General features: G+C 41.1%; 1 protein-coding gene and 1 pseudogene across 2 annotated transcripts; both read right to left on the bottom strand.

Moving 5' to 3' along the window:
* Window positions 1-456: 456 nt before the first annotated feature.
* LOC142542106 (uncharacterized) lies at window positions 457-5,876 on the bottom strand. Of its 2 annotated transcripts, none has more exons than XM_075648546.1 (4): window positions 4,490-5,876; window positions 2,745-3,316; window positions 2,529-2,668; window positions 457-1,897 (listed from the first exon to the last, which is right to left on the bottom strand). In XM_075648546.1, exons 1-4 carry the CDS (start codon window positions 5,732-5,734, stop codon window positions 576-578), a joined length of 3,279 nt encoding a protein of 1,092 aa, XP_075504661.1. In that variant the 5' UTR covers window positions 5,735-5,876; the 3' UTR covers window positions 457-575. The 2 variants fall into 2 exon arrangements, with proteins under 2 accessions (XP_075504661.1, XP_075504660.1); XM_075648545.1 differs by having other exon boundaries at window positions 457-1,928; window positions 2,449-2,668; window positions 4,490-5,875.
* A 136-nt stretch (window positions 5,877-6,012) lies between these two features.
* On the bottom strand, window positions 6,013-9,411 carry LOC142541293 (putative glycosyltransferase At3g07620; annotated as a pseudogene).
* Window positions 9,412-11,876: the final 2,465 nt, after the last annotated feature.

Here is an 11,876-nt window from a genome sequence, read left to right as displayed (position 1 = left end):
TAACGGGTAACACACATAAATCAAACCCAAAAAGATAAAACGCATTAAAATTTAACCTAATTTTGTACAAGATACTGAGAATCTAAATTTACCAAATCAATATTCTATTCTCCTCCTATAAATATCAAGTTTCATTCATTTTTTATTTATTTATATACTCACTCTACACACAATACTCTCTGTGTTTTCTATTCTCGGACCTGAGCGTCGAATAGACTACGTCGGAACAACCTTCCGACCTCTTTCTAACGTTCTTATTTGTGCTTCCAGATTTCGAAAATCCAATCCAGAGTTTCCTAAGTGAAAATCCGACCTCCCAACTACCATTCCGGATTTTAACATCAAATACCATAAAAAATTCTTAAAATCATACTCGACAATGGCTTCGCATCTAAAAGGTTTTCAGAAAGAAAGAAGCATTGTTTGTGGTCGGACAAGAAAGACGGTCAGTCAGCATTCACGAATTCGCGTCTAATAAATTGAACATAACAGAAGTATAGTCTCAAACTTGCAAATCTCACACTTCAATTTTTTTGTACCATATTGTACACAAAGGAAAATTATGTATAGGCACTCTATATATATTTCAACCCCGAGACACACTGTCGTTTGGATATTAGATATTGGGATACGGAATATATCACTCCCAGAAGCCCCAAAATTTTAATCTTCATAACATCCGTTATTATGACCGATGGAAGGTTGAGTGGTATCGTAAGCAGTGGCTTTGCATCAGCCTGCTTTGTGTAGCTCCAAACAAAACGATTGAAAAGGATGTGACTAGGGAATGTTAAAATAAGTAGAGCCATATTCTTGACTGCAAAAATCCAATCCGGTCCCCCGATATTAACACCCCATTCTGCATTTCCATGCCACACATCTTCCCATATGCTGTACAGTGAAGTCAAGACCAAGTATGCCGAGATGACCACTGTAACAGGGAAGTACCTCTGCTTGTCCCCAAATCCCGCAAAAAAATCCGAATCCTGGTTAAGCAGCAGCAAGATCGGTGCCAAGAAGAATATAGCCCGATTTGAGCCACCTGAGAGTTGTACGTTCAAGATCAGGCATATAGCAAAGCACATTATAGTAGCAACATTACCGACTGCAGGCATCCAGGCCCCTTCTGCAGCCATCCTGTTAATGGTAAAGATTGGCACAGTAGAAGCTCTTCGTTGCTGCATAAATCTCAATTTTGGAGGAACATTAGCAGAACTACTTTGGCCAGACTGGCTATGCCCAAGTCCACCCTTTTTGGTGATCTTCTCCCGCATAAGAAAAGCAAGCTCAAACTTTATTTCAAGTGCTATAAGCATGAAGATGGTTGCATATAGACCAAGTAGAGAGGTCCTTGCACCCTCAACAGCCAGCAACATAGCAACATTGTTGTCTTCCTCTGTCATGTCTACAATTTCATTCTCTCCGAGGATGATCTTGCTGATTCTAACCTGGCCCTCCAACAGATATGTCACTGGAAAAAGGGCAACAATAAATGCAAATACCCAAGGCAGAAGATTTGTGCTTGAGGCAGAAGGTAAATGAGTGAAGACCACAAATACAGAAGTGCATATCATCGTAATGATTATAAGGGCATGTAACATAGCCGCTTGCAGGAAGTACTCAGCAGATATGTATATTCCGAGAGCAATTCCCACAGCTATGGAGTAAAATGTCCTAAACTCAACAATGTACTTGATGGGAATAATGGAGGTGATGGCTGCAAGAGTCAGGACAATTGCAGCAATTAGCAACCATGATGGCCAGGTACGCTTCAAGGCCATGAAACCATATATAGAGATATCATCACCAGACTGACGAGCAGCTCCAATTAAGTCTGAGTGATAAGTCCAGGACACCGGGATCGGAGGTTGCATCAGTATAAACAAGAGACCAGTCGCTACAATCAACACCAAGCATCTCTTAGCCGACTTCAAGAAAAGGGAGAAAAATATACAGTTAACATCTAGTAATGATAAAAGTCAATGTGAACTCGCATAAATAAGCAGTGAATGCCACGATTAGATGTAACAAGAGCAATATAATCTAATATTCAATTTATAACAAAGCCATTACTTAGGGCAACCACTGAGAGGCAATGTGATGCTAAGCATTGATAGCGAAATAAAATGTATCTGAGCACATAATTCAAAGGAGAAAAATAAAAAATTAAATCTTCCCATGCAATATCAGTCAAGTCAAGTGACCTGTTCGCAAAACCACCACATAAAATTAAAGTCACCAAAGTTCAAATCATTTTCAGAGGGTTGTCCTGATATTGATACTTATTTCTGTTGTTAAATCTCACGGTGATATCCCCTTTATGGGCATAAATGAAGAGATAAAACGATATTTAAGAAAACACCTCAACAATTAAGTAAATAATAAGTGTAAATGATTATCAATGTCGAGCAATACAGCACAAGAGGAATTACAAGTAACGAATGATACCATGACATGGGAAAAGTGCAGAGCAACAATCGGCACACAAGTTAATCCAGTCAAAAGAATGCAAGAGCCTATAAGCAAACCATCAGTTGGAGGCCTCCCGTTCCAACACTGAAGGGCTTCAAAGATTGTTTCACGACAGAACCAGACAGATAAAGAAACAACGCCTGCATGAGCATAACCCTGCCAAGGTTTCATCTTTGATATAGCTTTCGATTTCTCCCTGAAAAATAATGAGACAAATGAAGTTGAAGACACTAAAAGGCAACATCTAAATTTAAAATATGAATGGCCTTTACTTATAAAGCAGCAGTGGAGGAGTGATTGCTAATAAAAGAACAGCTGAGACCCAAATAACATTCCTTGAGGCCATAAAAAGCATAGATAGCTTGGAGGAATATAAGCAAATAAGAATCCAAACTGCCTTCGATCTGACTCTGCCATCCATAAAAAGTCTCCTCACAATTGCTAAACCCACACAAGTAGTCATGGCAACCATATAACTTGGATACATAACATCGTCATCCATCCCATAGTAGTACACATTTGAGTAGTTAAAAAATTTATTTTCAATATGACACAGTAAAACTGCGTGGCTGATCAGTCCAGCTTCAGTCAGGAAATGAAGTTTTGATGGAAGCACGGCTAAACCAGGAACAACCATTGCCAGGATTACACTGCCAACAATAAGCTTACAGAAGGATTTCAATGACATGCCTGCTATCCAAATATTGAGGTCCCAATAGTTATGAATAACAAACCACATCACCATCAAGCTCCCCAGAACAACAAAAGCAGTGTAGGATGACAATCTTTTCTTTGTGAAAAAGTGAGCCAGATAAAATCCAGCGACCGATGGAAGTGGGATGAACTGCAAGAGAGAGGGTATTAAAATTCACACTATTATTTCTCTTCAGTTTACAATAAACTTTCACTATGCATATAAAAGTCTTACCCACGGAAATTAAAACTTCAAGTAGACAAAGCAAGAAATAGATGGATTATACACCGGGTGGATTGACAACAATTCAGTATCAGAATAAGATTATCTTCTTCAGGAAATATTGTAGCCTAAACAGTCAATCAGTATAAGTCAAAATATTGTTTTGGTCAAGTTTGAAATTTTTTCGAATTGGATTGTTGTATCATAAAGCTGAAACAGAAATGGATCATGCAAAAATTAACACCAGCCAGTATTAATCGTGAGGATCAAGTTCTGGATATTACAAACAGTAGAACTGTGTTGGATAACAGATGGAATTACACAATCTTCGCGAACCCAAAGAAAAAGAATTTTGGAAGATATTGTGTACAGAAACTAAAAGTAATATAAAATAAACCAAAATATGTTCTCTTGCTTGAGTAACACGACACATGATCACCAACTACAGTACAGCCTAGTGTAAATTAAAATGCAAACATTTGCAGGTAAAATCGTATGAACAATCCCAACCTAATCCACACTTTTGAAAACACAGATTATCAAGACCTCTGCTTCACCTTGTAATTCTAAAACAGCACAAGCTGTATCTTCAAATGCTAACACTAGAAATCTCAGAAATGAAAACTCAGAACACTAAAAAAGTAAGCTTACCAGTTCTTAGAGGATTGGCTAATAGTAACTAGAACAGATATTCGTTTTGAAGGTAATCAATCTAAAACACCTTATCACCATATTTAAAAGAAACTAACAGTCCCAAAACATTGTCAACGTTACCACGAGGCATGAATGCAAAGAACCTGTTACGCTAACATTCAAACACGTTGACATAGTCTGTTGAATGCAGATACTCATTCCAATTTCCAAAAACATCAAAATTAAAATTGCACAACATGGTTTTTCAATAGTTGGAAATAAATTAGTATAGATTCAAGGAACAAGACTTTTCTTAAAGGATTGAGAAGTGGGATATACTTGCAGCATATGATTACACAGAACTAAATGAAAACAAAATACATAAAAGCACCGCATCAAGGGAAAATTTCATATTCCTAAAAAATAAAGGAGGTCCGTTGGAAGCAAGTGAATATGGATAGGGCGTACCAGAATAGGAAATCCCACAACTACAGCCCCCGAAGCACTGACAATTATGGCCAAAGCAGTAAAAAGCAGTGAGCTGAAAGCATCTGAAATCATACCAACAGCATATGCAGCAGCAGCACCTGCTCCCCCAAGCGTTGTAATGGTTACCAAGAGATAATTCAGTGGTGGTGGGACATTAATATAACGCCCAAATGAAGGGAAAACAACCCTAACCTCCAAACAAACAACCACAATGACCAACGCCAACGCACCATTGACAAACCTAATACTGTGCAATTGGCTCTCTTTCTTAGTAACCCACCAAAGCGCCCCTCTTGTGGAGGCGTAAAGCTGAAACAGAAAAGGAATGAAGAAAAGAAGAAAAGCATCGCAAACAGCTGCACTGGAAGAAAAAATTACAGAATAGTGGGATGCTAGTTGAAACAGTGACGGGAAGAACAAAAGATTCAAAGTGTGCACGCAACTCTCTAGCTGCCCAAGAATAAAAATGTCATCGGGCACCTCACCGCCATGGTAACTGACTTGTTCCTTAAATTTGAAGGAAGATACCCGAGGAATTGAGTAAAGCCAATAGAAAATGCAATTAAAAACCATAAGATAATACGCGGCATTAATAACACCCACGGCGGAAACGGTTGCCCACGTGAACAGGACGGAGGCAATGAGTGGAGCACAGGCAAATAACAGGCGTTCAAGAGCGAGCACAATGGTGGGATATTCAATTTGAATCCACTTGAACTGAAGTGAAACCCAAACACCGATTAAGAAATTAGCCAACGCACAAGTAATGGCAGCGAGGAGAGCGAGAGGAACGTGGCTGAAGGAGTAATAGAGAGCTGAGCTGAAGAAGAAAGCTATCTGAGCTGCGATGAGGGAGAACCAGACGGTAAAGAAGGAACCTGATTTGAAGTTTAGAGAATCAAGAATGTAGGCAATCATTAACCCCAGCAAGAGGATAGCAACCACTGGTGCGCCACCAAGGTCGAGGAGAAAGGTGGCTGAGGGAACCAGGGAAACGGCGATCCTAGCGTTGTGGAAAAAGGAAGAGGAGAATCTGGACATGCTGGAGGAGGAACTGGCGCGGCGGCTGCTGGAACTACCGGCATAGTAGGAGTTGGAACCAGGACTAGAGTTAGGGTTTAGATCGGAGTTGTAGGACGATGAAGAAGTGGGGAAAGAGGGAGCGCTGGCGGAGGAGTATATATAAGGGCGAAGGGACCGCGGCTGGAGCTCAGGCGGCAGCATATCCGCAGGTGCGGTGTTTGATTTCCGAGATTGGAATCGATGTGAGCAATGAGTCAAAGGAGAGCTGGTGCTTCCAATAGAGGCGTGCAAGTGCGTAGGGATTTGGAGCGAGCTTGAACTTATTTTTATTTATATTTTTTCATGTACAGCGCTAGGATTTTTCGTTTTTTCCCTTATTTTATTAAGAAGAAAATAAAAATGTTATCTACTGATGCCTACAAATGAGATCTGAATCCAAACAAATCCCAAGATCATTCACTCTTGTTGTAAAAAATTATAATAATTAATGTCTTTAACTATTTGCTAACTATAATTGAAAAGTTACTTCAATCCAAGGCATTCGCAAAAGGAGATCATAATGATAAGATATAGAACTGGGATACAACCGTATGTACAGAAAAACTAACAATTGTCGTATTTACCTTGTAACCCTTAACATGCAGGTTGTATTTGCTTTTCCTGAACCTTTTCTCATACAGAAAAGATGGATGCCCTGAGAATATAGTAAAAGAAGTATCATTTGCCCAAAAACTTAATATCTCTCTTCGTATGCGAGAGTTCTGCACTGGACCGGCGAAAAACACAAGTTTGTTTCTGCAATTACACCCCCATAACTATGTTACCTTTTCATGCATTCGATTTTTCACTCCATTAGTGCATGAGCCTTTAATAAATCACATTAACATAGCTCCTAAGATTTTGAGCCATCTAGTTTGCTTGATATATATACATTTTTTTCTTTGAAACATATATATCCATTTTCTTTTACAAAATTGTATGAGAAACAGTTATACTCGGATGCACAACTTATCATTAAAATCTGGTAGACCCCAAATTTTTGTGAGGCAAATTAAGAAAAACGCAAAAAGGTAAGGTGAAACTCAGAACTGTTAGTATCATTCTTAATTTATGCCATAACATGCTATGCTAGTACCGTATATAATGCTGGGAAACAAAGGATAATTTGCATACTAGAATTCCCAATTCCCTCAATGCAACCAGGATTTGCTATAGAAAATGATTTTCCACCTTTAACTTTAGATCTCTCCGAACAATCTTGTTAAGGTTTAACAGCCACAAACACACACAATAACGCAAATAACCGGCAGCATTTTTAGGCGGAATTATGAATCTATTACTTGAGTCGGTATTTGTAAATAAGGATCTTTTCTATGTAAATAATTTCTAAGAACCCAACCAGGCAATGCGATGATGAATCAGATTTTTCTACGAATCTAAAGAAAGAATACCTAGCATTTAGAGGATTCAAGAATTGATGGTGAACAGGTGGCCAAACTTGAGGCAATGCATTATCTTTGTGAGCAGAGTAGAGCCTTTGAAAATAGCTGGATGAGCAAGTAATTTGGATGGCATTATTAAGCAAAGCAAAATTGTTGAATGTTGCCTCCCGCCCAACTGAATGACAGCAGATAAAGAAGTGATTGGAACCTTCAGAAGCATTCCAAAACTCAAACTCGGAGTTAATCCTCAATATATATTGTTGATGACTCTAAATGCAGAATGGGGTGATTACGCATGGCATTGAAGGAAAAGGGCATGAAGAAGAAGTGAGCTTCCTCATAACGTTGAGTAATGAGTGAACTCTTGAGAAGAGCCAGCTCAAAAGCTTGTTCATTGAAATAATTCCCAAGTTTTGGATTCATGGGGTTTGGATGGGGAAGTAAAACACGGGCAGAAATGGATGAATCCTTGTTTATGAATGCATATGGATACACAAAAATCTTGAGCGTTCGTAACATCTCCTGATAATCTGCATTGAAAAGTGGCCAATTGTGATAAGGGTTGGCCTTGCTCTCTATATAAATTGGATGTGGAGTTAAAATAGGGCATCGACACGTGCTGTTGCTATGACAAATCAGATTCAAGAGAAGAACATGGTAGACGGCATTGGTTACACTCGAGGTTGTCCTTATGTGGATTTTGAAGCTGAAAAACAATGGATGAGTTTGCTACATTGCGTGCGAACCATAAAACTTATGGTAGCAAGGATAAAATTTCAAGGTGGTAAACAAGAGGACAACAAATGTTGGGAGTAACAGGAAATATAGGTTCCAACTGGTTCGATAGATAGCTCCTCCTCGCTGCTTTACTCTGCCTAAGAATTTCCGGCAGAGGAGCCTCTGTTGTACTTTTTTATATTTTATTTTTGAAGCATTTGGCAGTGATGTTAAAAATAAGAAGTGACAAAGAAATCTATTTTACTATTTTTCATATGAAAGCTAAACATATTTGGGTATACGCATGTGCTTCCACCATACCAGATGATATAATCCGGGTGAATCGGATACGATATAAGTGGGCAATCTACCGGATAATGAAGATAATTTAATTTTAGGAGATTTGAGTAAGGATAATGGCTTCAATAACACCTGCAAACAAAAGAGAAACTCGTGAATGGGTGCCGGAGAAGTATTCGACATAGTCACTCCGATGCTAAAGTCAGCATGTTGAAAAATGAAGAACACAAGCAATATATGTGAGAATATATGTGTATGCTTGAGAGTTCAAAAATTCAGGATCTGTAAATGAGAAATGTACCTGCTATTTATAGTAGTAAATCTCATCATTAACTTGTTTTCAGTGTCACCTGCTAAGTATGCTAAGACGGATGTCATACTTTCTGATGACTTATATAACACGTCAAATACATATTGTTCTGATAGATAAGATCGTCCATATCCATATACTCGAGTGTGGTGCAATTCTCGAGGTAGCCCGGGTGGTAAGGTACCCGAGCGGTTGTATGAGAGCCCGGGCTCTTGATTGCCCAGGAAGAGGATAAACGCCCGGTTGATGAAGATAGTACCCAGCACATTGGCTCTTATTTGGGCTATCCACTTAATACTCTGGGTCGTCCATGACCCGGATGCTTATGGGGGTCTCACCACCCATCCCTAAAATAGTCAGGCTAGACTCTTACTCGCTGTCCCGATCAGTCATACTTGTGCTTCCATAAAAAAGTAATTTAGAATTTGTAAAAGCATCGGGGATTTCAAATATCTCATAGATGGGATGAGACGCCGGGGCCTAATATCTCCCGGGCTCTGAATAAGATGTCGGGGCCTCATGTCTCCCGGACTTTAAATAAGATACCGGGGCCTAATATCTCCCGAATTTTGAATATTCTTGTCCTTTAATATTCTCGGATAATAGGGCTGATGTCATGATGACGTATGCCCTAGCATCTATACCGCCGAAAAACGTTCCGTATTCCAAGATAATAATGAGCCTGACGCCTCGATAACTGTGCACGTCCTTTCATATGCCTGCACAATTTCCAAAATACTCCTAGCCGTACAACTTTTTTTAGATCAACGGTGGATATTAACTCACACCCCTTATACATAGTAGCTCACTAGTTTTTTCAAATTACTTTGCAAATTCAAAATTTGGCCAAACTCTTTCAAATTTTCTGTCAACTCTCTAACGTGCAAACTCCTCTAACTCCGGCGATCTTCCACCACCGCAGCCTCTTCAGTCGCAAAGTCTGCACGCACAGCCACCACTTTCTTTCCCGAAACTCGTAAGTTTTCTCATTTACTCCTTAAATCATGTCTGATTCCACCACCTCTACTTCAGGGGCCAATGCGCGAGGCTCGCCTAGTGACGAGTCCATCGCGCTGCGCTCCGATTTACCCCCCTCTCCTCCTCGCCATCGCATTTCTACCCAAGCTTCCAAAAACCCACAGCCCATTAGTCAAAACCCTCTTCTTCAAAACCTTCTTCCTCTGGCCCGAGCTCTAAAAAAGAGCAAGGGTAAAGGTAAAGCCCGTGCCTCTGACCCTCTTTCCACCAAGACCCCGAGAGTTCCTTGGTTCTCCTAAATGAGCAGCACTCTGCGCTCGGGGGCAGACGAGGAACTCCGAGTTCTGGGCTCGATTCCTTCCACTTTTTCCATTTTGATCCCCGGTCCTTCCGATAGGGCTGATCAGCCTCCTCTTGGTTTCACCACTTTCTTCTGGGACCAAGTTAGAAATGGTCTCTGGTTTCCTATCCCTCCTTTCTATATCGAGGTCGCCAAGTTTTTTGGTGTACCTATTAACAAAATTCACCCTAATTCCTTCCGTATCATGGCCTCGGCCTATGTCTTATTTAAAATGCACAATCTTGTTATCAACCCCCTCGTTCTCCACTATTTTTTTGTTTGTAGACTGGAAGATAATGCCTTCTCCCTGTCTTCCCGCCTGAATGTCAGGTTCCTTGATGACATCCTTTCTTCCCAGAAGGGATGGAAAGGACGATTTTTCTATATCCAACTCTCGGCCCCTCTCTCTTGTCTGACCGGGTTTCTCCCTTCTCTCCCCTCAACTTGCCCTTCCCAGGGCTTACAAATTTGAGGAATTTTACACCCGAAACCAAGACTTGGTGGAGGGTCAAAAATTCTCCTCCTCCACCCTTATCTCCCAGAAGAATCTAGTTTCCTACAGGTTGAGTGCTCGATCTGAAGATCCACTTGACCGGGTGATTGATGAGGTTGCTGGCTCGGGTGCTCAACCCGGTAATTTTCCTCTTCCTCCCGATTTCTTACTTTTACTTTGCACACTAACTTTTAATAACTTTGTATCTTCTCCTATTTTGCAGATAATACTGAAATGCAAGAGGCATTTGCTAGAAAGAGGGCGGCCGAGAAGGCAGCCAAGGAGAAAAAAATGGCAGCTCGGCGAGCAGCTGTCGAGGAAAAGCAAAGACTGGCCGAGGACGAGGTGGCCCGGAGAGAGGAGGTGGCTCGGCTGGAGGAGGCGGCTCGACGGGAGGAATCAACTCGGCTGGAATCCCTACCAGAGCAGCGGGCCTTCCAGGAGGAATCCCAGGACTCTGAAGATCATATTCCTCTCCGCCAGAGGAAGCGAAAGGCTGTTACAAGCCCCGAGCTAATTCTGGTTGGAAGTAACCAGGAGGGAGATCAGGGCACTTCCCAGGTGAATCAATCGGCCACTCCTCCCCGCCAACAACCTACCCAAGAACCCCTTCTTCCCGAACAGCCTACCCGTGCTAATATTTTTATGAAGGGAGCTACTCCAACCGAGCTAAGGCTCTTTAAACAGATGTTAATTCCGTATGAGGAGTCACATCTGAAGAGCTCCCGTCCTTCTCCAAAACTTTTTGAAGGCTGCAACCGAGTTTTCTTCGTAAGCTCCTTACCCCTCTACATTTCTCTCTCCTTTTTTTTTACTGACTCCTCTTATACAGGGTGTTCAATTGCTGATTTCGGCCTTTGAAGAGGTGGCCACTGCAGACACTATTGCGAACAACCGAGCCCGGTCCTTCCAAGATATGCAAGAGTGATTATAAGCAGAAGTATCTCGGGTTCGATCTGTTTATGAGGACGAAATGGCCAGCCTTCGCGCTATCCTAGAGAAGGCCAATCAGCAGGCGGACACAGCTAATCAACAACTGGTCCAGGCCAAGGAAAATCTGGAAAAGGCCCAAGATGAAGTCAATGAGGGCCTCATTCGCGAGGAGACTTTGCAGGGTACTATATCTGGCTTGGAGTCGAGGAATCGTTCTCTATCCGAGCAGGTAGATGTACAAAAATTTTGAGCGGAGCGAGCTGAAAATGCCTTGGCCCTGGCTGAGTACAATAAAGATAAGTGGCATGCTTCCTTCCTCCAGTCTCCCGAATTCAAAGCTGCTGTTGAAGACAAGTCTTATAATTATTTCAAGGTCGGCTTTGCAAAATTCCGGGAGCAGTTTGAGGAAGAGGGCCTTCTTCCTGCTGATAAGGAATATTTCCCGGATATTGATAAAGCCATCGACTCCCTTCCTAAGGACGATGTAGCGAATGTGGAGACCGGGACTCCAGATGGAGAGGCCGGGGAGCAGCCTCCTTTAATAGATATAGTGTTGGGTTGTAATTTTTCTTCTTTTTTATCATTGTAATCTCTAACCTTCGGGCTTCTTGTTAATGAAAATTTTTAAGGCTTTCTATATACCGGACTTTTCGCAATAATCTCACCCCTTGTAAATAAGAAATAAAAAAACTTCTGTTGTAAACGAAACGGGAATCTTTAGCAAGTATCCAGGATGTTAAACCTTGAACCTGAATAAACACCCTTGCTCTTTAATAAACATTTAAGGTGTAGACCTAATAAGTCTGGGTACAGAGCCCGAATTGTTTAAA

The sequence above is a fragment of the Primulina tabacum genome, chromosome 4, assembly GCF_025594145.1.
Source record: "Primulina tabacum isolate GXHZ01 chromosome 4, ASM2559414v2, whole genome shotgun sequence".
Taxonomy (NCBI): Eukaryota; Viridiplantae; Streptophyta; class Magnoliopsida; order Lamiales; family Gesneriaceae; genus Primulina; species Primulina tabacum.
This window is presented reverse-complemented; position numbering and strand designations above follow the sequence as displayed.

Coding starts and splice junctions, on each gene's coding strand:
- LOC142542106 (XM_075648545.1), bottom strand. CDS start 5,734: ATGCTGCCGCCTGAGCTCCAGCCGCGGTCCCTTCGCCCTTATATATAC. Junction 3,317..4,489: donor TTGTGGGATTTCCTATTCTG/GTACGCCCTATC, acceptor TCTCTCTTGCAG/TTCATCCCACTTCCATCGGT. Junction 2,669..2,744: donor CCTCCACTGCTGCTTTATAA/GTAAAGGCCATT, acceptor ATTATTTTTCAG/GGAGAAATCGAAAGCTATAT.